This window comes from Daphnia pulex, chromosome 6 (assembly GCF_021134715.1).
Source record: "Daphnia pulex isolate KAP4 chromosome 6, ASM2113471v1".
Taxonomy (NCBI): domain Eukaryota; kingdom Metazoa; phylum Arthropoda; class Branchiopoda; order Diplostraca; family Daphniidae; genus Daphnia; species Daphnia pulex.
Genome location: NC_060022.1, coordinates 860,544 through 883,753, shown reverse-complemented (window position 1 = coordinate 883,753; position 23,210 = coordinate 860,544). Strand labels below are relative to the sequence as shown.

Genomic DNA, 23,210 nt, shown 5'->3' with positions numbered 1-23,210 from the left:
GTTGGCGTGAGCAGTATAATAAAAGAAGAAGGCTCGGTTATTATTCGATGGACAACCAGCCAACAAAGTGAACCCAAAATAATTACAATCTCCCAGGGTACGTGTAATTTTATTGCATTTAATATACAATCTATGTGAATATAGAAATCTTAACAGGACGATAAAAGGAAACCAATCAAACCATCACATTTTTTAAAGAAAGAATGAAGAAAATTCCCTGTTCAAATTTTGTCTACGAAGGTGATGTCACTCCCACGAAGATTCGATTCGGTCCACTCATCAATCTGGCGGCTCAGCTCGGGACTGAAATGTTTTTCCCAATCTCCCGTTTCACCTTTTGAACATTTCCCCCAAAAAACAATTAACAAGATGCATTGTAAAGAATAAGACGATTCTATTTTGGGAAATTAATTGAGAGTTCCCTCCCTTGTTTCCATTACCTTTACGCATGAATTGGCCATTTTCGTTGAAGGATCCCGAGGTTTTTCCATCCTCCTTATTCACGGCCGAGTTCTTTGACAGATTTTCAAAGGTCAGGTGCTGAGTGAGTTTTCCCAGCTGATCCTCGCTGAGGGATTTGCCGAGAAATTGGGCCACTCTTTCAATCCCGCCTCGTAAATCCTGCAAGTTCCAATCAGACAGTTATTTCATAACTAATAAATCACGCCGACGTTTCTCCCCAGGTTGAATCGCTGACCTTTTTCAAATCCTCGTAGAAGAGATAGAGGACATTTTCATCGGTCTTTGCACGCTCCCATGCGCTGAGAATTTGTCCAAAGTAGGGCGAATAAAAGACTAAACCATATCACACGTTAAAACTCGCGTTAGCATTCAAAGCTGCTGGGCAAATAGACGACCAACTTATATTCACCTTGGTCCTGCATGAAACGGTGGGCGAAACTCTGCAAATCGCCGTCAAAGTAGTGGAATTTGATCAGTCGGTGGTGGAAGAAATAGGAGACGATGACGTCCTTTGGATTACGAGCGACGTACACAACCTGATGGTTGGGTGATAAAAAAAATTAGGTTCGTGTGAGCACTTGAATATACATTACATTCGGGCCAAACTCACTTTGCACGTCTCGGAGAGTTGGGGCGGCAGTAAATCCAACGGCAAATGAGTTTTGATGATCCTCGGCGACGGTAAATTGCCGACGAGTTCCAATTGTTTTCCAATCGATGGCAAGTGCGCATAATGGTGCTCGCCATTCCTCGGCACCAAGCACGGGAATCTAATATTTTAAGAAAAAAAAAACAAATAATAAAAGATGTGCAGACGTACATGTAAAAAAAGCACATCATGTAGTATACTCGATGAAAGGTGACCGATCGTTCAATTTCTTCTTGGCCCCTTCAAAATCGCAATCGTTGGCAATTAGCCAGACGAGCTCTTGAGTCCACGTCGTTCCTGAGTCAACAAGAAAAGAAGAAGAAAAGGAAACTCGTTAGAAGTTAGATAGATAATAATACGTCACAGTTTACAAGTGGAGACGAAGTTGAAAGCGTTTGTGAACGGATAGCTAGCTAAATATAGCCGAATAATCAAACAAACCGAGTGATTGACTCACCACTTTTGGGGAAGCTCAGAACCCAAATGTCATCAGGTCGGACGTGGAAATTGTAGAGCTCTTCGGCGTGCTCTCCATACTGCGGCGTCAGGACAAATCCTCCCGGCTCACCACGCACCAGACCCTCGTCGTAGGATGGAAAATCCTTGAGGAACTGCTCCTCGAGTGACTCTGGCATCGACTTGAACTCGACGTTCAAACGTTTCTTCTTCTCCGCATCAGCCATCTTCTTTTTCGACCGCAAATTTATAAGTGGGACAACCGCAACGAGACACACAAAAAAGTGTGTGTTTCTTCACTAGTGAATTTAGGCCGAGATCCACCACCACACAATGTGTTCCACTACTTTTTCACTATAACCGAAAATCAAATCAATTCCGGCACTGGAAATGTGGTCGACGGATGAAGCAGATTTTTGGGAGACCTGCGACGGAGATGTCGACTGAATAACTCGACAGCTCGCCCGATTCAATCTGTGGAAAATGGATTGCTGCTGTTGGTGGTGGTTGGGAAATGGGTGTACCGGGGGCCTGTACAAAGTAAAAGGTATTGGAATTTTCTCTCAGCTCCAGCTCTCTCAAGGACTCGAGTTGCCGAGATAAAATGATAGCGCTGTATTATGGACTCTCTCTTTTCTCCACACTCTTATGGCAATGGTCCTTGAAAGGCACAGACCTTTTAAAAAAAGGTTTGTTTGGCGATGGTTTTTATTATCGCTTTTTCGACTTGGCGGAGGAAAGGACGGCAATTCTCAGGGACAATTCCGCCAAAAATCCTGTCATTATCAACATTTTCTTCTTTCTTCCGAGATTTGTTTATTTCAGTTTGTCGGAGGCGTTTCCATCCTTACGTAAACTGTACATGTATAATACCTCCCCCCCCCCTCTTTATTTTCCACGCGATACTTAACGCGGCAATCCAAAAAAAGGGTCGCGTTACCGATGCCAAAGTATTGAGATTTCACAGCAGATTCGGTTCGAATTCCAGCGCTATTTTATTGTCAAGCTGAATCATTCAATGTCTCGGCAATTCCAACGTAGCTGTATCCGTGTGCACCTGATTTTTGCTGCATCATTTTTATTTATTTGAAGGAGAAAGCCAACAACTATTTGGTCATCCAGAATGACTGCAGATAACAACGGGTACACAATAATGATACTTCGACTCTTAATAGAATGATTACATCAAAAATAAATAACTTTATTTAAACAGGAGAGAAGGCCCATGATGAAGAAATCTGTGACATCATCGTGCGCAAACAATATTTAATACGTTATAGCAACTGATACGGCTAGTCGACAGATTTTACAAAACTTTTTTCTAAACTATAAAGAAATTGCGAAACAAATAATTTCTTGTCGTCACCTTTATCTCTTTCAACATTTCTACGGAAATTGTGTCTAGCCTGCACTATTTATGTTCTAGTTATTCGCCAGCAAACGGTTCACCCCTAATACTTTAAAGGACATATTATACACCGTTATGTAACAACAATTGGTGCCGTCCTAGCCAATAAGGGAAAACACGAATAGCGTGAGACATTGAAATTATTTCCGAATGCATTGCAGGTCCGATGGACAAGGGAAAATGGCAATTTAGTCGGAAAAACGTTATTTTCTTGTAATTCCAATCGAGTTGATTTGAATGCGATTTGCATGGAATCAGGTAATTGAAACTTACTTGGAAGTGCATACACAGCAGACGAAAAAAAAATAAAAATAAAACTCGGGAGACAGCGATAACCCCCCCTCCGAAAAAGTTTTTTTTCCTTTGGCTTCGTGATTACGTCAAGTCACGCAGTCGTCAGCTGGGCGACCCATGTTGTTCGTAGCCTAGCGTATCGATATAAGGGCTTGATCTGAACGTTTCGTTTCCACTATCGATTCCCATGCATGGGGGGAGGAGGCCACTCGAGTCGGGTGTTGCTGAGCGGGCCGGGCAGTACACACACATCTGATATCTCGACAGAGAGTTGCGTGACCTTCGGGGCCGGCCGGCCGCCGCTTCAGCAAACAAAAATGCGAAAAGGGGGAAAAAAAACGGACGAAAGAATAAAGAGATGAAACAAGTCGTAATAGAATAAACGAACAAACAACATATAGAGACTAGCGATCTATATATATTATTCGGACTGTACAAGTGCCCGGCACACTGCTGGGCCAGTCAACAACTCACTTTCGATGATAATGCGTGTATAAATATTGTACACCACTATACTACTGCTGGTAGGGCTCTTGTCTGCTGGTTGTTGAGTGGCCACTTAGTCAGTTGGCCGTTAAGAAAACACGCCCCCGCAGGCAGACATTGAGCACACACACAATCTCTTCATCAGATCGTTTCTCTCTGGAAACTTATACTATAACTGGAAATATAAATTGCCATTTGTGTGCAACAATGTCGTGAAAAAAACAAACAATTGACGCTCATGCCGACGGTCTGGCAAATCGATCGATGCCATTCAATCGATTCATCATCACAGTTCGAATGATAATCCGCTCGTAGAGATTAGACGAGAGGAAAACGACGAAGAAGAAGAAGAAGAAGAAGAAGGAAAAGAGGGGAGTAAGATGATCACATTAGACGGCCATTTGACACGTCCAGTAGTTTGGGATTGAAGGGGAAGTGGCCAGCTTCGTTATCAGAGAGCGCGCTCCTAGTGAGTGTGTGAGCGTGTGTATCCTTAAGTGTGTGTGTGTGTGTAGGAAAAAAAGCGCAGGGAGCCGAAAGCGAGGCTGCAAGACTTGGGAAAAGTGATGTGATCCGTGGTGCTGGCCAGTCGGGCTACTGACGCACGGCAAACTCTGAGACTCGGCTCATCGCTCCTAGTAGCCCAGCAGTGCAGTCCAGCATTCCGTCAAGTGTGCGCTCACCGTCGGCAGTCACCGTGTGGCAGGGGGGCGACCGTCGTGTCGTTTATATAGTCACACAGCGGGCGCAACCAGCGGACTGGAAGTTGACCCTTTCGTCGCTTTGCTGGGCTCCTTACTGGAACGAGAGGCATCGCGCGCGAAAGGCAAAGTGCAATGTGCGACTAGGAGTTTGTAGTTTGGAGTCCTGTCTGCTGTCCAGTTGTAAGGGGAAAAATAAAAGAGCAACTGAATGTGTTTGTGATGGACGAGATGATGGTCCAGCTCTGAAAAAAACAAAACAAATCAACTCCTTTTGGCCCGTTCTCTGCCAGCCGGTGTCCAAAGATCAAAGTTTTCCGAGCGACGACGACGCCGACGACGTACAAATATTTTTTTTTGTATTTGGATGGTTTTTATTGGCGAGCCGTTCCAACGTTCAACGTTCACCGTGATGGAGTCATCGCGGGAGGAAACACCCCGTGCTACTGGAGCTGCCGGCCACGTCCAGGTTCAACAGCAGCAGCAGCACTACAGCATCCGCAATGTGAACCCGATTGTGGTCAACGCTGGCGGGATCCAACAGCAGCAGCAACAGCAACAGCAGCAACACTACAGCCATCCGGCCGCTTCGGTTATTGTCCAGAATGCGGCCGTTCTCGGAGGCGGGACCGCCGCGTTAGTTAACATGAATAACAGCAGCAGCCCACAACACCCAGGTAAATAACAATTATTTCAATCTTTATTCTTTCAATTTGTCATGGTCAAATGGAATTCCTCCGAAAATTAGAAAAATCATTTGTGGCATTTTATCGAATGGATGCACGCAGTCACCAGGGCTCGAATATAATGCATCCGTTTCTATGTGCTTTATCTGCCCGGCCAGCCATTCTCTCCCTTCTGTGGCCCAAGTCGGTCAATAATCAGCCTTAAAAAAAGAAAATGTTGATTCAAAAACTGTCTCTCTCAGCCATAGATAGTGCCGCGCTTTGCTTGGTCATCTTTTCAACTGATAGCCAGTCATCACATGTAGTATAGATGAGCTTCTTCTTCTTCCATTTCTTATCGCCCGAGAAAAATATGAAACAAAAACGAAAGAATCTTATCCAAAAAAAAAAGGAAAAACAAAACTTTAGCTGATGGATGTCTGAAGGGTTGCGACATGTACTCTGTGTGCGCGTCAGTGTGTTTCGAAATTTATCCCAGCGTGATTTTCTTGCACGAAAAAAAAAACCGTTTGCTAAGGTTTGAGACAGGGCCGCTTGCTACGACGACGAGGCCACTATGTGTCAGTGGCGATAAGAGCCGAGAGAGAGGTGGGTGGGTGAGAGACGAGAAGAAAAATAAAAAAAGGAGGAAAAAGAGGGGGTGGTGGTCAAGGAATAAACTTGTGCGCGATAAGCCGGACGCCAAACAGTTAGCGCGTCCGGGCGTTTTGGCTATCCAATGCTGCAGCAGCACTCGGACAATTCGGTAAAATAAAATACCCAAACAAGTCTTTGCTCAATTATTCTAAAAGAATTTAAATGCTTCAAGATGTTGCGGTCCTTGTTGCCATGACAATTTCCAATGTTCGCAAGTGGTGGGGTATAATGTTCAGTCGCCCGTTGTGTGAAAACCAAAAATCCAGTACCGCACACACACACAAAACAGCCAAATAAAATCTCCCAGTAGAGAGAGAGAGATGCCAACAAACAAACACTTGGCCATTTATGTGTTGGTGGAGAGAGATGGGCGGCGTAGATAATAGCGCAATCGGCCATCACTCGTTGTTGGCTTCGTCAGCATGCTACCGCACGTTTGGTTGCCTGAAAAATTCCTCCGTCTGATACATTATTCCGTCTCCCTTTCGTTGGCATTCGTATTCTCAATCATGAACGGTTTTACGCCGGCGTAGAGACGCTACAATTGCTACGTATGCGCTACGATGGGGAGGATCCGTTGGATTTTGATGATAACCCGATCGATGGTGGTCGTGTCATGTTTCCAGTGACGGATGCCAGCTCGCTACAGTTGTCGGTGACGGCATCCGGCTCCTTGATTCCGGCACCAGCGTCAAGCGTCAACAGCGTCGGGTCCAGTTCACCGACCGGTAGCAACGGCAACGTGACCGGCGGCATCGGCGGCAGCGCTGTCGCCGCCGTCGCCACCTGGTGCGCCATTTGCGGAGACAGGGCCACCGGCAAGCATTACGGAGCCGCTTCTTGTGACGGATGCAAAGGATTCTTCCGCCGATCAGTCAGGAAAAATCACGTCTACACTTGCCGGTATCTAATCATTAATAATTACAAATTTTTAAAAGCATTTCAAAACTTTCTTCATCCAATAGGTTCAATCGTCATTGCGTGGTAGACAAAGATAAACGGAATCAATGCCGCTATTGCCGGCTTGGCAAATGCTTCAAAGCTGGCATGAAGAAAGAAGGTATAACTGGCTAGAAAAATAAAAAAGTGTCAAATAACATTCAATATACAATCGTTTTGTGTGTCACAACAGCCGTTCAAAACGAACGAGATCGAATCAGCAGTCGTCGACCGAGTTACGAAGAACCGGTTTCTGCCAATGGGTTGACCATAAGTGTTCTCATCAATGCCGAAACCATGAGCCGACAGGTAAAAATTTGGTTACTTGATTTCTATTCGTCAAACCCCTTAAATCTGAATTATAACCTTATAAAAATTCCCAACTCTTTGTTGGGAATCGCTTGCTTGTCAATTGTCCGTTTGTCGCCCATTTCCTTCTATCGCATCTTTAACTGACCTACAACCGCCTCATAATTTCACTAACAGTTTGCTCAAGTTTGATCAATTTTTTTTCTTCTCGTTTCTATCTTTTTTCTCTCACACACACACACACTACTATCATTCACTCTCTTGCGAAAAATAAAAAAAATCTGTGCGAATGTGCTGCGATTTTTTTCCTTGTCCCTCTCCCGATCAACTCTTTCCTTTCTAGTGTGAAAATTTGTATTTAAATCAGCTCTCAGCCGTCAACGATTACGATTTGAACAGCAAACGGATGGCTACCATCAACGACGTTTGCGAATCAATGAAACAGCAGTTGCTCTTCTTGGTCGAATGGGCCAAATACATCCCCGTTTTCAGCGAATTGCCACTGGATGATCAGGTAGACACATTTTAAAAAAAATTTCGTTTTTAGCCAATTTGATGATGTCGAATTCGAATTTCAAGGTGGCGTTATTGAGGGCCCACGCGGCAGAAAACCTCGTTTTGGGAGTTGCTCGAAGATCTATGCATTTAAGAGACATTCTTCTACTGGGCAACGATTCCATCATGCCCAGACAATCGGCTGGACTTGGAGGTTAACACTAGCTGCCTTATTGCCAAAAGATGTTGTTAATGATTCCTATTTGGCAAACATGCAGAGATCGAGATTTACCATATTGGCATTCGAATAATGGACGAGATTGTGAAACCTCTACGAGATATTCAAATGGATGATACGGAGTACACCTGCCTCAAGGCCATCGTCTTCTTCGATCCTAGTAATAAAAAAACGTCGATTGCCAACTTACTATTTGAATCTTGAGTCTGACGTGAGCCTTTGGGATGGCACCAGATGCAAAAGGTCTGGGAGAGCCGGCCAGGGTAAAAGGGATTCGCTACCAGATTCAACAGTTGCTGGAAGACTACGTGGCCGATCGACAGTACGCAAGTCGAGGTCGGTTCGGCGAGTTGCTGCTGGCCTTGCCGCCACTCCAGTCAGTTGCTTGGCAAATGATTGAGCAGATCCAGCAAGCCAGATACTTTGGAGTGACCCGCATCGATTCTCTGCTACAGGAAATGCTTCTAGGAGGTATTAATAGAATTTGAAAAAAAAAAACAGTTATTTGAATTGGTTAACGATCGATTAAACACACAATCTTACCAACATTTGAAGGAGCTTCACTTGAATCGGTTGGTAATGCAAACAATTCTGCCCCTTCGTCCGGGTACAATCCGCCCGTTGTGGTCCCATCTGCACTGACCGCAATGGCTCCACTTTCAGCAGATTCGTCTCCCACACACTCAACGGGTCCATCTCTTACAACTCTTCCTCTCCTGAATGGGCAAAACGGATTAGGTGGGCATCAGTCCATGATGATGGACCGTGGACCACCGCTGACCATGTCTCCAGACTCTGAGGATGACGCCTTTCCCTTGGGAGGATTGTCCAATCACCACCACCAGCCTTTCAAACAAGAGGTGACGGAAGGAATGGACAATGCGTACACATAGATACTTGACCGTTCCCGAATTTTACAAAAAGAAAGAAAAATGATAAAAAAAGAGAAAAAAAGGGTTTTGTTTTGTTAAGTTAAAGTTTTAAGAGATAATCTATTCGATTTGAGAATTGCGCGGCAAATATTTTCCAAAGATGAGTAGCACAATTACTATAACAGGGACTCAACATATCCATCGTGTTGCTACCATCAGGGGTTTTTTTTCCATTCAAATGTGCGTCATTTCTATTAAAAACAAACGAGTTAATTGCTTCTGATTGACTGTGTCGAACTTCATAGTTGCTCAATATAATTGTTAATTAGATAGGGGCCAAATACATCTGACAAACTGGTAATTGAATCTTAAACAGTCACTTCTGCAAATTTTCTCTTTCTGTGACTGGCTACTAGAGTAGCTGTGTTGATCTTGCTGGATTCTCTTCGGACCCATTCCTATTGAAGCAAAAGTGATTACAAAAACAATAGAGAAATGATGCATCAAAATCTATATTAATGAATACCTTGTAGCTTCTGTAACTCAACTGACCCACTCCAAACAACTTTCTTTCTAATTCATCCAAGTTTGCAATTATGTGTACTGTTTCGTGGTGTGTGGAATGTTGAGACATGTCCATAATTTGTCTCAAACGGTTACGAAGGGTCTGCACACAAAAATTTGTAGTAGTTAGAGAAAGTTATATGCAAACAGAATTTGGGTAATCAACCTCAACCAGGCTCCTCTTGATATCAAGAGAATCCTTTAATTCAAGATTTGCCACATGAAGTCCCAGATCATAGAAATAGGGTCCCCATTTGTGGAGGTCAACAACTATACTGTCTGCCTGGAGGATCTGTCTATAGAATTTGGAAGTGAAATTGGATTTAATCCAGAAAACGAAACTTTGTCAAGATATTTAACTACCTGTAATTGACTTTGTAGTGCCTTGGAATTTCAAGTGTTACAATTTTTTTGGCATGAAGGGTGGGTACCATCCAGAACGGCAATTCTACTTTGCTTCCTTGTTTGAGGTTTTCATCGTCAGCCGACTGATCAAGCATACCTGAATTGGAAGAAAAGGAGATATAACTTTGTAATCAGCTTAATTACATGATTAACTATTTAAAAACCAATAAACTTAAAATCTAATAAACAAGCTATTGTTTACCTAACTTGGGAACAGCCACTTCGAATTTGCAAGACACCCTGACATCTTGAAGCACAATGTCTTCTATAGAAAAATAGTTTGGACTATAGCTAAAATGCAAGTGAGGCATTATAAAAGTCGTCAAGAGTTGATTACAAGTCAAAATTAGAATGAAAAGAAAATTGTAAAGACAAGATTAGAATTCAATGTTGTTTGATCGTCACAACGAGATGTCAGCAGTCGTTTTCCCGCTCTGCACCGCGTTGCCACATCATCCACAGTCAACATTTTCTTTTTTCTTTTGGGAAGACGCCCAAAATGGTCGACTCTATGCCACAAATTGCTTGACGGTTTTGGTTAAAGTTATTTCCCCCGAAAAACCTCATCGTAAAAAAGGGTCTACGTGTGACGGCGAGCTGAGTCACGCGTTCAGCCGTTCACCTGGCTCGTAATTACTTGAGAGAAATGATGTATTTGCGAGTTATTGCGCCAAGGATTCCGAGACAGGTAATCTCTTGTCGAAAACTAGGAGCCGCCATATTTTCGAGCTTCGACTTGTCCAACAAACAGAAGCAGCTTGTGCTTGTGCTGTCTGTTAGCCGAGCCAAGTGATTGCGTCGTCGGAAGACAGAAATAAACCTGGAGCCCTTCCCTTGGGTTTCCTCCACCGCGCCAGCAGCAGCAGCAGCAGAGTCAACTCTGCTCGAATAGAAATATCGTCTCGAAAAGATATTTCGGCCAATCGTCGCTCCCTTGACGTGATTGGTACGCAGACACCCACTCTCGATTCGTTTCTTCTTCTCCGGAACTATTCCCGCTATTATCTCTATTCACTTTGATATTTAATTTACATAAACTCGCGAGTTCATTTTTCACACAATTTGGTGTGATTGAATGAATTCTATTAGCTATTCATTCCGTGATGGTGTCGGAGGTTTTTCTTTTTTTCTGACTTGCTTAATGGGCGTAAAACCGTGAGAAACCCCATGGAAAAGTTCTTTTTCAATTCAAGTACAACCGGAAGAAGCTATGGAATCGTCTTTCCGTTTAAAAAATAAATAAATGGAGAAAAAACCACAAAATTTGTCTCATGTTTTTTTACTTTTCCTTAAAAAAAAAAAATAACTTTTTTTTTCCCTTAAAGTCTGTCGTCATCAGTGCGCGTCTTGACGATCAGCTAAGGAAAATCTATTTTCAAAGCTGTTGGCTCTGTTTCTTTAAAAAAAAAGGGGCGAGGGGAGAGAGCAATGGTAAAAAAGAAAATGGTTGCAGCTTTTTTTATTTGATAAATATAGAACCGTTTCTCTTGTTACACGAGTAAACAACGAGCTCCCCCACCCACACAAGACGGGGGCCACTCCTTGTTTTTTAATCTTTTTCGACTCGCGTGTGTACCTCATTAAGATGTTTGCACTTTTGTTTTATCGATGGCTTCATTAAACCAAGCGAGCACATTTTTTCCATTATTTCGGGAGCCAAATGATATTGGGGCCAGAAGAAGAAGAAGAACGACAAGAACGCGGTTGCACGTAGGCAAAAATTATTTTGATGTATTTTTTTTTCCGTCTACCAATCAGGTTAGGTGGCGGTCACCACCACATCACAGTAAGGGCATAGCGGACAACAACTTGTACAACAATCCCTCCTCCCCCCATCTCTCTACACGATTTTTTACTTGCAAAAGAAAAAAGGAAAAACTTTTTTATTTTTTAAAAAAAGGAGGGAAACATGAATGAATTGATTTTTGTTTGAATTTCATTTGTTTTTAAATCGGGGCGTTCGTCTCCCGCACCAATTGCGTGATTTACTTACACAACACACAGGTAATCGTCTTGTTTGTACAAGGCACCACACAGCAACACTCATCCGCGCCAAGACTTTTTATAGGGGGGAACTCCCTTGTGTTAGTGGGGGGGCTGATTATTTAAAAAACGAAAGAGATCAAAGATGATAAGAGAAGAGGTGAGGAGGAAAAAAGGATGGAAGGGAGGAGTCGACAAGTTTTGTTTTTCGTTGTGTTGGCATCATGCAAAAAGAATCAAATGTGTGTGAATGTGTACAGTTTTTTTGTGTTTGTATTCTTTGAATTGGGGCTATCACGCAATGTTGTTGTCCTCCGTCGGAAGATCCAATGAATTGATTTGCGTCTGATTCCGTTTGACTGTGGCGTAGTACGAAACGTCACGATCCTCATCGGCCGACAGTTGATTGAGCGTCTCGTCCAGCGATTCCCGGTACGGACTGTCTGATCCAGCGAAAAACTCTGTTGGTAATTCAAGACAAACACATTGTAGTACCACACACCAAGTGTTGAAAACAAAAAAAAAAAACAATTGAAAGACAAATAATACTAACCGTGATATTTGAGCTGGAAATTGATGACTCTGGCCAAGACGAGCCGGACGTTGGGCACGCGGTCTTGTTTGAGCGCCAGCAAAGGTGCCAGAAGAAGTTTACCAAACTCTTCCAGCGGCAAAGCGCGGTCCGTCACCAGCTGGTTGCAGATGTTGACGTAGCTCTGTCGGAGCATCCAGCGATTGCCGGAGCAGAAACGGGTCGTTAGGTCGGCAAGAAGAGGAGTGAGCATCGATTCGGCATCGTCGGCCCAGCTGTTTTCCGACACCTGCTTCATTATTTGACTAACCTGAAAGGAAGAACAAAGTTTAAAAAAATGTGTGTCTATCGTGTTGCTGCTATGGCCGGATGGATGGAAGCAAAATACTTACGAGTGTGAAGGCAGGGAGACGGACGGCGGCTACGCGATCCGACGCCAGAGTCAAGGCTAGTGGCAAGATGGATTGAGCGCTGTCGGCGGGCGAAAAGAGAGCCACTACCGACTGCAGTTGCAGGGCCAACTCTTGACGGAAGCGCCAATTCTGTTCGTTATCCAGCTTGAGGAACTCGGCCAAGCGAGGCAGATAACTCCGGCGCTCCTTCTCGGCCAGCAAGCCAAGGAAATCGCTCAAGTGCTTCAAAACGCCGACGCGCACCTCGTCCAGGTCTTTGATGAAACCATCAAAGACGGGCAACAAGTCCTGCGTCACCACCTCTTGGCCTAAAATGGCGCCAATCTCGTGGATGCTCGACGCCAGAGTCCTGCGCACCTTCCACTGCATGTCCGAGGCCAGCGTCGTGTAGAGATCGCGCAGCAGCGGCCAGTGCTCCTTGCCCAGCGTGCAGACGACGGCCGGCAAGCTGTAGGCGCAATGGCGAGTGATCTCGGCGTCGACCGTCTCCACGTAATAAGGGTCCGTCATCTGCAGGTAATAGTCCATCAGATTTTGCGGTACAACCGATTGACTGAGGGTGATGGACGAGCGCTTGGAAGACGAGCCGTAGGGACTGTAGGGTCGTGAGCGGCCGGCCTCGATGATGCCACCGCCGCTCATGCTGCCTCCGTCTGAACGCCGTCGCGGTGAATAATAGGGGCAAAATGAATTTGAATAGACGGTGGTGGTGGACAAGTCGTTGCTGCTGCTGTTGGCACTGGTCGTCGTGGTGGCGTTACTCTTGACGTAGGCGGGTGGTAAAAGAAGATTGGGTTGAAACAGAGACGAAGCCGACGACATGACGGTCGCCAAAGAGGTAGTGACACTAGACGAGAGTAACGTCGGCTGGACCGAACCGTCGGCGGCCGTCGGTTTAGACTCGGCCGACAAATCGTTGGTTCCCTCATCGGCGGCGGTATTGGGTGGTGAGCTAACGATGTTACCACTGCTGGCAGCCACCGGAGCTCCTAATAATTCCTGACAGGCTACTCTCCTCAAGTCAAAGGCGTGAACTGGCTCGGGAACCAGTTCACCGGATGCTGGTTGAGTTGTTGCAGCGGCAGCGGCTTCAATAGTTGTTGCTGTTGTTCCACCGCCCAACTCGACACGAGCCATCAAATCCTCTAGTGCCTTTTCGACGCTATCCGAGACCGACTCTTCGTTGTTTGCTGCCTCGGATGAGACAAGAGGCTGCGACGGATCGCCTTGGTTGTTGGTGGTTGGAGGCATCAAATTCAATTGCGGTAGAGGGTCTCTCCAGAAATAAAAAGAATTAAAATCCGATTCGACCGGCTCGGCTTCGGCTGTTTCGGCCGTGGCCGACGACGACAGTGAAGTCGAAGTCGATTCGCGTTCCGTTTCCATCCGTGAAAAGGTGGAAATAAAAGGACCCAGGGCCTGGAAGGCGGCCATTCGAACCCAACGCGACTCGTCTTGAAGGAGGTTGACAAAGAGACTGCCCAGGTCGTTGCGTCTCTTGCTGGCCGAGACGACGCGCGATAGGCTCATGAAGACTTCGGCGCAGGCTTTGCGAACACCCCACAGCTCATCTTGGCACAGTGCATAAAACTTGTCCAACTGTTATAAACAGAGAGAAAAGGACATTTTAAATAATTATCATCATCTCGTTTCCGGTTGAATAGAATTAAAAATAAAAGAAAAATGAAAAAACTCACCAGGATGGACTCGGTGACCTCTTGACCGACGACCGCACAAAACTCTCCGAAATTGGCAGCGCAGATCTTGCGGACGTGAAAGAGGCCGTCTGCCGACAGAGCGGCAAATCTTTCGAGGAAAACACGGCGCGACAGGTCACCGCCCAGCAGCGGTGCCATCCGACACATCAACTTTGGGGTGTCAAACAAACATCAGCCGAGTTAGCATAATACATGGCGAGCTTTATATTTTTATTTTAAAAAGACAAAAACCCCCAATGTGACATGTTAAAATCAACATTTTCCTGATGCAACAAGTCGAGCGTAGCGCTCATCAAAGCTGGCTGTGATACGAGTACAACATGACGCACATCGCAACCACTCTGACAAGCTAATACACACGACACCCTTGGAAAAACAGTGACATAATCAACAAGAGTTACACAACACTTCCGCTCGATGATTTACCGGATTTTCCGAGGAAGGCCACAAAACGTCCCGCTCATCAAAGCTGGCTGTGATATGAAACGCTGAACTTGAAATTGGGACACATGACAGCCACTTTGCGAGCGGCACGTAGTAGCGAAAACCAAACTCGATGCTCAAATAATAATTTCTCTGCGTCTTCCGGCAGCTCCGCGCATCTAGAATGGCTGTGATATGAAATTGTAAAATGGCAACACACCACAGCCTTTCCGACGAGCGGCGCAATTGCGTCAAATGTCTTTTTTTTTTTTCGTATTAAATTATTATTATTTCCCCGTGTTGATTTAGACGAAAGATGAATGAGACTCGATATCCGGCTCGTCAAAGCTGGCTGTGATATGACTTTTGAAATTTCGCGCGGAAACTTCATCGTATCGATAGCATTTCCCAGTCGACTCTGACGGCCCGAAATCGGTCGAAACGGCGATTGTAAAATGAGCGAAGATTTGGAAAAGTGCACGACATGAACGACAAAGTAGTGAGAGGTGAGGAACTACCAGGCCAACATCTCACTACCCATGTCTTTCAGGCCGATGCCTTTCACGCACATTTTATACATAGAACCCCCCAAAATTGAATTAAAGGACAAGAGATGGAACACTTACAGCTGCGGCTTCTGTTCGGAAATCATCGTGAGCGTCCGAATTGGTCAACATGAGCAAAAGTGGACAGACTTGATCTTCGACGTCGTTGTGAGCCACAAGTTCTTGTTCCAGAAGCACCAAAAGGGCGGCCTGAGCTGTTTTACGAACCTATTCCATTCGTGAATTAAAAATAAACCCAATCGATGAATAAATAAATAAAAATAAAATAGGCAAAATGAATAAAACCCAACCTGATTGTTGACGTCGGTGAGGTAGCGGACGACCAAAGGAAGTAAAAACGAAGGGACCAAGTGCATCCATTGGTGTTCATCTTTCTCTTCGTGGCAATACATGGCCACGTGGGGCACCTGCTCCATCAGCTCAGCCCGAACTGAAGGCTCTGCAAAAGTAAAATCTCAGTTTGAGCCACACATTTTCCCTCCATTTTCTGTTTTTCTCGACACTCATCAACGTTAACGAACTTCCGCTCATCGCAGGGGAAATTTTTCCTTTTTTACGAGTAGTACGACGACCGGGGGGTCACGTCAAAGACGTAACCCTTTTCCGCTTGGGTAGACATTAGGAGTAGGAGGGTGGCTTCAAGAAGCCGAGATAATGAGAACATGGGAGACGCAACTCATTGGCAGACTCGTTGATGGATGAACGTCGCAAGAGGGGAGAAGAAGAAGAAGGAGGGTTGGAGCGCACGTGCGAAGCTCAAACAACAGTGCCGCACGCGCGACACTCCCCAGACCAATCGCATCTCTACTTGCAAACGACACACACAATCCCGGCTGCTGCAACTTGCAGGAGATACCTCGAGACTTGGTCTGGACCGCAAGAGGGCCGGCCAGCTGTACTACAACGTCGTTTCAACCCGGCCACATGGCTCCTTACGCACTACGACTACAACTGGAGCATAAATCGATTTTCTCCCCCCTCCAACCCGACCAAAAATGACACAACAACAACAACAACAACAACACATCAAACCTCGAATCGACATTTGGGGTAGACCGGAACTGTCGAGTGCGGAAGGAGCCGCCGTCCGCGCTCCCGAGTGGAAGGAAGGAAGGAGACGAGAGTTTTTGTGTAGGTGTGACGCAACTGAGCGCGGAAGCGATACTAAAACACTCTACGATCCTTGCCCACTAATTTTATTCCGGGACACACACACACACACACACACACAAGAAAAGAAATGTGTACTAGTGGTGGTGGCATGCCACTATCTATCTATAAGGTTTAGGTAGGAGAGCTCAAAGTTATTTCACCCCACCCCCTCTTCTTCTTCTTCTTCCCAATCTCGGGTATTTTTTAATTAGCATCAGTGAAGCGCATCCGTCTTCTTCTCTCGATGCGACAACTGCTGTTGCTGCTGCTCCTTGCTCCTGTATTCCGGAGAGTCTAATCAACTCTTGTGGCTGCCCGGAAAAAAAAGAGAGAAAAACGAATTGGACCAATGAGGAAGGAAACCCACAAACTGGACCAAAGCTCCTCCTCCTCCCGCCAAACATCTTGGCAAAGGGCATCCAATTCCGGAATAGTCGAGCAGCAGCAGCAGCACACAGTTACCCAATCCATCTCTCCTAGAGCGCGCGCTCCTTTAGCCTGATGTTTTTTTCTATAAATAAGAATAGTCTCCCTCCACCACACAGTCACTTGGTCGTTCGAAAAAAGAACTGGCCGAGGAGGAGATTTGACACGAAACGCGTGCGCGCCTGAAACGACGGAAGAGAAATGCTAACTACACTCTGGAACCCATCCATCAGCGGGAGCCTCTTCTTGTCTCCGTCCAGAACCAATCGCGACCCCGCATTGTTGTTATGATAATGATGATTATTTTGGGCGACACACACACACACAGACATTTTCGTCGTCGTCCCCACAGTCATACCTGAATCTTCGCCCAGGCGTGAGATGATGGCCAACACTCGGCGTAGGTCGTGATGAACATCGGGAACGGGAATCGAACGCAGCGTTTCTAAAATCACACGCGCCACCAGCTCCCTGTGTTGTTATAAATATAGAAATCAAGACAAGGAATTATTATTGAGTCATTTCTCTGATTTCTTCTTTTTATTTTAAGAAGAAGAAGACATTTTATTTCTCCGTTCTATTTGTAATTTGGCTCGATTTCTATTGGCCGATCGGGGTGGGTTGCACCGAGTGGTTTCAAAACCCCACACCAGGTGGCGGCCTATGCATTTTCAGAGGATTAAAAGGCGCGCAAAACCGTTTCAGGTGGCTATTTCACCCAATAGGCCAAACATTTTCGATTCGAAATTATTTTCAACAAATGAACACTATTCCTACAACAATTGAACGTGCAACCAAATTATTTCGACTGATATCGATTGGTAAAGTCCAAAACGACGGATGGTTATTTGAGCTAATAGGTTTACCTACTCGGTTTTCTATTGGATCAACTCCTATGCGCTTAAACTACTACTACCTTGGTAGTAGTAGTAGTATTATATATATTTTTGTTGATGAACCCAACAACTTTTTCAAGTTTTTACCTATGGCCGCTGCACAAACAGACAGGGGGGGAGAACGTAGTAGAGAGGGGAGGAGGTCAAAGTATTGATTTTTCCGCAGAAGCCTTGGGGCGAAATAGGGAAGAAGCGGAGGGTGAGTTCCCCCTCTTCTCTATATTTACCCCAAGGGCCCCACTCTCACCCTCCCATCATTCGACGACGAATCCTCTTCTTTCTTTTTCTCCCCCTCTCTCACCCCAATTCTCTTTTTCAAATTTCCACCATGTTGTTTGTTGCTGAAAGAAGAGGTGATGGATCGTCCTTAACCCCAGCCAGAGCATTTTCCCCGGGATCGCCAGATGGTTTCGGGAGAAGAAGAAAAAAAACAACAACCCGCATCCAGATGACAACGTCGATATTGAAAAGAAATTCATTATTTTAGCGCTCGACAGTTGAAAATAATCGTCAAATTTCTGAAGAACGGCACGCCGTATAAACTTGGGAAATGGAGTCGGCGGCCATTTTGTACGCGTTTTTCACGGCTCGACAAAATGGCGGCGACGCGTTCCCCACCCTACACACACACACAACCATGTTTTTGAAAATTCTGTCAATGGGAATTGAAATTATTTAATTGATGCTTTCCGATCGAACCATCCGAAAAATGCTGAAATTACAGTCATTACTCTCAATCAAGTTGATTAATTCCATCGTTTAGGTGGTGGTAGCCAGTCCGCCATTTCCCTTTTGATTTTTCCCAAAAAACTGAAGAGGAGGGGGGCGACCATTTTGTTTTATGACTGGAAAGAAACCGAAAACCCGTGGGAAGCCCTGGACCCCATTTTGTGTCGCCGAGATAAGTAAATTATCATTATCGTCAGGTAACAAGATTGCCTAAGATTTTCTTGTAGTGATGGTCAGGGTTGTAGGAGAAACGGGGAAAAAGATGCTGAAATCGGAGAAAGACGACGACGGGTAAGAGAATAGTGGCAAAGCCAATGGCAGAGTAGAGCTTTAGGGGTAAGCCTACCACCACCACCAAACCCAACGGAAGAGAATTTGGCCCTTCCAGCTGCTCGGCTCATCTCTCCCCCCTCGGTTCACAGGAATGCGCCCATGGCTAACAGCTTCCTCTCTCTCCTCGCATACATAAAAATATATATATAAGACGGAGGAGATAAGCATTCTTGCGACCTCAAGATGGCTGCTGCTGCCACAACGAAATTTTTTTTATTTATTTTAACCAAAAAACCGATTGAAAAATATATGTGACCCTTTTTCTTTTTAACCAGAGAAGAGAAACCCGTGGAATATCCTCGACTTCCGGTCTTGCACCTTGAGGCGCGCGCGCCATTTTCTTTTTTCTCTCCAAAAAGACGCACCGAAAAAACTTGTTCCTGTCGACTCGCGTTACACACACAACGGAAACCGGAAGAAGCGACACCTGAGAACTTTTAAAATATTTTTGCTGGGGTTTCCAAAGACGATTAGGTCAAGTATTTATTTATTTTTATATGGAGGGGACGGATCAATCGGTGGTATCTCGGCCAAGCCAACTAGAAAGAGGGAGGCTGGCTGGTTGGGTTGGTTGAGGAATGCAGTCAAACATGAACCCTGTGGGCAAAGAGGCGGGCATGTAGAGAGAGAAAAGGAATTTCTCCGTCCCAACGCCTTGTACGGGGGAAAGAAACTTTTTTCCGAGTACGTTTCCTCATTGACGTGCGATTTAGATCGGCGTCGGCAATGTCAACACACACGCGAGTCTCATCACGTGAGGACGCCATTGCGCAAGGCCAAGGAAATTTTGTCGCTGTTGCGAGGAGGAGGCAGGGTATAAATCAATACCATTCACAGGATGACGTCACACACACGACGCCACCGGAAAATATATTTAAAGGGAGGAGGAGGCCTGACTCATCGTCAAAACAAACGCCAGCATGGGGAAGGAGAGAGAGAAAACATCAACTCTTACCATCATTAAAAAGGTCGGGAGACGCGTCGGCTGGAGGGGGGTTAGTAGTCAATCAAGTAGCGCCATCGGGAGGGCTGGTGGGTGGTGCTCCGACTACTTGGACGACGACGTACCCCAAAGGCCTACGACGAATGAAACCAACATGGCAGCTGAACGTGTGTGTGTGTGTGTGTAAAAAGAAAAAGAGGAGCAGATGGCTACTCCTCACCACACGTACACACACACGAGGGAGGGAGGGAGGGACGCGCTTCCGGTCTTGAACTCCCCCCTCGTCCAAAGTTTTGTTTCACCCCCAATGTGCGTCTCCCTGCCATAGCGTCCATCACTTTTTTCGGCTAGTAATTCTTCGATGGCGTCACAGGAAACAAACACACTCCAATCAAGTCTGTTAAAAGTTGTTGAACGAATAGTCAGAAACGAAAAAAAAGGACTCTGTGCGCGCGGGCACAAGAATTTCGGCTGTTTTTGTCTGCAGTTCAAAACGTCTCCAACCACATACACACATACACACACACACGGACGACGATAGCCGAAATGTACTACGACGTAGTGACCGCCAGGGGGGTTGAATACAACACGCCGAGCCAACACACACACACACACGCGAGTGAACGAAGACGGAAAAAGAGTGGAGAGTGTGGGGTGGGAGCAGGAGAACGTGTTCTGCCCGTGTGTGCGTACGTATCTAAGGTTTTCTAGGGGTGCGTTTTCAGACCAGACTCCGCCCACATAGGGTGGGAGACGAGGTGGCCAATCACGTTGCAGACTAGAAAAAAATCGCCCCATGGCGATTGGTGCACAAACAGCGGCCATTCCATCGCCTTAAAAGAGGGTGGTGGTGGAGAGGGGGGATTCGTTCACCAAACGGCCACCGAGAGGCGCTTACATCACTATGCCTCGGGCGCTTTTTTCACCCCCTAAACATTTTTGAATGGCGTCCCTATCGGCCGTTTTTCCTCTTCTCAATTTTCCTTTTTCACTTTTTTGGCGCCAACATTCTTCTTCTTCTTCCAAGTTTCACTTCCGGTCTTGCTTTCGATCGGCGCACCATCTCGTGGAAATTGTTGGCGAGAGAAAATAAAAAGGATTGACCTGAACAACCGACGACGACGTAGAGAGGCTCAACCAAAAAATATAAAAATTGAGGCCAAGGGCGTGCGTCATAATTCGAGCGCGCCGAAATAATTTCAAAATTTTTTGGCCGATGTAACTATATCCACTGGCCTACCAACGACCACCACCAAAATAAAATGAAACCATAAAAGAAAATGATACGGTGCACAACACACAACATGCTCGAGTGGAGGGACTAAAAAATCGAATTATCTCCATCGATCGACTTTCCCGCCAAAAAATGTACACGAGCAAATGACGCAGTTTTTATTCTATGGGAGAAGTAGAGCTCGAGGGAAAGGCTGCACCGTCAACATTGGAGTAAAAAAGCGAGTAGTAACGCACTATTAAGGCGTCGTGTAACTGCGCACGCAACCAACAGCAGGCCTCCACCACCACCTTCATTAGGTCATTTGTCCCAGTGTTGTCCATACAGCGTTGAATGTCAAAACATGAATTTAATAATAATACCAGGTGGATGATGCTCAACGGCAGGTGTTTCGGACCGTTATTAATTAAAAGTCATGATTTCACTATCAGATTTACCAGAATTCGTTGGGCTATCGGTCGTGTAATCTATCACGCCATACAAACCCAATATGGACGTGTTCAAACAGATTTCAATCGGAATGTGAGAGATATGCTTCTTATACTAAATGATTACTAAAAAGGAGGGTTTTTACTCGGAGCAGGTGCCATTATTCATTAAAGTGACAGATTTTTTAATCCATCTCGAAAAAGCTATTCATTTCTTTTGAGCCGGAAAACTAGTTAAAAGTGGAATCTCTAGATGACTTAGCCTTAAGCTTTTTGTACAGAATAATAGGACATGTTTCTTGAACTGACCTGTTGAAAGCGTTGCCGTTCTCCAGACAGGCTTCCATCTCCGTGATTGAAACCGATTCACGACCGCTGGAACTCCTTTCCTCTTCAGAAGAATCGCCTTCATCATCTGAAGAAAAATTTTAAGTTTTATTAGCCAAAAAAATAAAAGTTGCAGATTTTGGCAACATTCCGCATACATTTTAAAAAAAGACTGAAAACTTCATTACTTGGTTTTTTTTAAATAAGAAAATACCACACAACAGTTTCCAAATAACGTTAAGTGTTGGGGGGGAGAGAGAAATCGGTCGGAAAAACATTCCAACGACTTTTTTTTTTAACGACGTCAAGAATTTTTAAAAGGAGAAAAAAAAACAAAAAGGAAAAATCTTTTTGGGAGAGAGAGAGGAATGTTTGTTCCCAGAATGAAAATGATGGCGCTGTGTGTAACACAATGCGGCCCAGGCCTGGCATTTTCTTTTTTGGCGCCAATAACCCCCCCTACTAACAAGGTTCCTGTTACCCTCTTTTTCTTCTCCCTCTACTCCATTCAAGATAAGATTTTTACACAAAAATGAGAGGGAAAAAAGCCACTTGAACCGTGAAAAAACAGGCATGCCGTTTTTCTCTTCAACTGCTGCTGCTGTTGACTGTTGTCAAGAGAAAGAAGTCGCGCCAGTAACGCGAAAATCGACGAACCACATGCCACCGCCGACTGAGGAATTTTTCGGGCTGGAATAAAACGACAAGAATTTCGGGTTTATTACCTTGTTGCTGCGATGATTTCGAGTCTTCATCTTCTTCTTCATCTTCCTCCGGTGGCGAGGACGAAGGTGGATCATCTGACAATGATAAATAAGATCAAAATCAACACGCTTTCAGCACACACCACGCCAACCAAACACTTTGAGCAACACACAATCTCTCTCTACTCTACTACACGTCCGTAATCGCCTAGACTACATGGTACCACGAGAGCAGCCATTGCAAAGTCAACAAGTACAGCCTTTTACTTACAAATCAGACAATATCAATGGTACTAGTTAGGTTAAACATGAGAATGACTAACAACTAGCAAACTAGATGAGGGAAAAAAATGAAATTTGACAGTCTGAAACAGCCAACTAACCCGCCATGATGGGAGCACCAGTACAGACTGAAACGAGCTTCAGTCTTTTGCCGATAGGCGCCGTTTACTACGTTTGCTGCCTCCTTTTTTTTTCTCTCAATGCCCTTTTTTCCCAAGCACATAAAATAAATGCACAATTCAGTTGAGCCAAGTTTTGTGGGAGAATCGTTTCTTTTTCCAATCAGTTCAAACGGTTACCAATAACTGAGTCATTATCACCAAGGTCGGATGAAATCATTTTTGATAAAACGAAACATCAAGCACACAAGAATTTTCATTCAGCACGATGGGCAAATTTCTAGGGTTTTACACGTTTGACAGAAAGCGTTTGACTGAGCGTTTTTCGAATGTGAAAAGCGCCAGGTGGCAGCACACTATGGGTAGCAATCATCCATTACGAAATATTGACCAAAAGTGTAT

The 23,210-nt window shown here is 45.1% G+C and overlaps 4 protein-coding genes and 1 long non-coding RNA gene across 9 annotated transcripts; 2 read left to right on the top strand and 3 right to left on the bottom strand.

Annotated features, from left to right (window-relative positions):
* Positions 1-82: 82 nt before the first annotated feature.
* Positions 83-3,781, bottom strand: LOC124196274 (sulfotransferase 1 family member D1-like). Its single transcript, XM_046591213.1, has 7 exons — positions 1,569-3,781; positions 1,312-1,408; positions 1,073-1,232; positions 872-998; positions 698-795; positions 441-621; positions 83-334 (listed from the first exon to the last, which is right to left on the bottom strand). The coding sequence occupies exons 1-7, from the start codon at positions 1,792-1,794 to the stop codon at positions 222-224; spliced, it is 1,002 nt and encodes a 333-aa protein (XP_046447169.1). The 5' UTR covers positions 1,795-3,781; the 3' UTR covers positions 83-221.
* Positions 3,782-3,969: 188 nt separating this feature from the next.
* LOC124196273 (hepatocyte nuclear factor 4-gamma-like) lies at positions 3,970-8,992 on the top strand. 4 transcript variants are annotated; one of them, XM_046591210.1, is made up of 9 exons: positions 3,970-5,133; positions 6,312-6,681; positions 6,744-6,838; positions 6,911-7,026; positions 7,394-7,540; positions 7,606-7,735; positions 7,800-7,919; positions 7,994-8,230; positions 8,315-8,992. In XM_046591210.1, exons 1-9 carry the CDS (start codon positions 4,824-4,826, stop codon positions 8,650-8,652), a joined length of 1,863 nt encoding a protein of 620 aa, XP_046447166.1. In that variant the 5' UTR covers positions 3,970-4,823; the 3' UTR covers positions 8,653-8,992. The 4 variants fall into 4 exon arrangements, with proteins under 4 accessions (XP_046447166.1, XP_046447165.1, XP_046447168.1 ...); XM_046591209.1 differs by having other exon boundaries at positions 3,978-5,133; positions 7,370-7,540; XM_046591212.1 differs by having other exon boundaries at positions 3,984-5,133; positions 6,405-6,681.
* On the bottom strand, positions 8,732-9,934 carry LOC124196276 (DNA replication complex GINS protein PSF3-like). Its single transcript, XM_046591215.1, has 5 exons — positions 9,803-9,934; positions 9,559-9,697; positions 9,362-9,491; positions 9,158-9,298; positions 8,732-9,089 (listed from the first exon to the last, which is right to left on the bottom strand). The coding sequence occupies exons 1-5, from the start codon at positions 9,909-9,911 to the stop codon at positions 9,000-9,002; spliced, it is 609 nt and encodes a 202-aa protein (XP_046447171.1). The 5' UTR covers positions 9,912-9,934; the 3' UTR covers positions 8,732-8,999.
* A 244-nt stretch (positions 9,935-10,178) lies between these two features.
* LOC124196279 lies at positions 10,179-10,863 on the top strand. The gene is made up of 2 exons (XR_006875636.1): positions 10,179-10,288; positions 10,352-10,863. It is a non-coding gene; the product is annotated as an uncharacterized LOC124196279 (long non-coding RNA).
* A 448-nt stretch (positions 10,864-11,311) lies between these two features.
* On the bottom strand, positions 11,312-23,136 carry LOC124196272 (serine/threonine-protein phosphatase 4 regulatory subunit 1-like). Of its 2 annotated transcripts, XM_046591207.1 has the most exons (10): positions 22,791-23,136; positions 22,429-22,503; positions 21,686-21,791; positions 17,172-17,284; positions 15,526-15,674; positions 15,296-15,442; positions 14,226-14,396; positions 12,508-14,127; positions 12,137-12,425; positions 11,312-12,044 (listed from the first exon to the last, which is right to left on the bottom strand). In XM_046591207.1, exons 1-10 carry the CDS (start codon positions 22,795-22,797, stop codon positions 11,878-11,880), a joined length of 2,844 nt encoding a protein of 947 aa, XP_046447163.1. In that variant the 5' UTR covers positions 22,798-23,136; the 3' UTR covers positions 11,312-11,877. The 2 variants fall into 2 exon arrangements, with proteins under 2 accessions (XP_046447163.1, XP_046447164.1); XM_046591208.1 differs by lacking the exons at positions 21,686-21,791; positions 22,429-22,503; positions 22,791-23,136 and adding an exon at positions 19,727-20,559.
* Between the last annotated feature and the right edge of the window lie 74 nt (positions 23,137-23,210).

Excerpts from the sequence above, each read along its gene's own strand:
- LOC124196272 (XM_046591207.1), bottom strand. Across the intron at positions 21,792-22,428 it reads GAAATCATCGCAGCAACAAG|ATGATGAAGGCGATTCTTCT; the intron begins GTAATAAACCCG and ends ATTTTTCTTCAG. Across the intron at positions 12,426-12,507 it reads GTCTCCCTGCCTTCACACTC|GTTAGTCAAATAATGAAGCA; the intron begins GTAAGTATTTTG and ends TCTTCCTTTCAG.
- LOC124196274 (XM_046591213.1), bottom strand. The coding sequence starts at position 1,794 with ATGGCTGATGCGGAGAAGAAGAAACGTTTGAACGTCGAGTTCAAGTCG. Across the intron at positions 1,409-1,568 it reads TCTGAGCTTCCCCAAAAGTG|GAACGACGTGGACTCAAGAG; the intron begins GTGAGTCAATCA and ends TTGTTGACTCAG. Across the intron at positions 335-440 it reads TGGCCAATTCATGCGTAAAG|GTGAAACGGGAGATTGGGAA; the intron begins GTAATGGAAACA and ends AATGTTCAAAAG.
- LOC124196273 (XM_046591209.1), top strand. The coding sequence starts at position 4,824 with ATGGTTTTTATTGGCGAGCCGTTCCAACGTTCAACGTTCACCGTGATG. Across the intron at positions 6,682-6,743 it reads AATCACGTCTACACTTGCCG|GTTCAATCGTCATTGCGTGG; the intron begins GTATCTAATCAT and ends TTCATCCAATAG. Across the intron at positions 7,541-7,605 it reads AATTGCCACTGGATGATCAG|GTGGCGTTATTGAGGGCCCA; the intron begins GTAGACACATTT and ends TCGAATTTCAAG.
- LOC124196276 (XM_046591215.1), bottom strand. The coding sequence starts at position 9,911 with ATGCCTCACTTGCATTTTAGCTATAGTCCAAACTATTTTTCTATAGAA. Across the intron at positions 9,698-9,802 it reads AGTGGCTGTTCCCAAGTTAG|GTATGCTTGATCAGTCGGCT; the intron begins GTAAACAATAGC and ends CTTCCAATTCAG. Across the intron at positions 9,299-9,361 it reads TCAAGAGGAGCCTGGTTGAG|ACCCTTCGTAACCGTTTGAG; the intron begins GTTGATTACCCA and ends TTTTGTGTGCAG.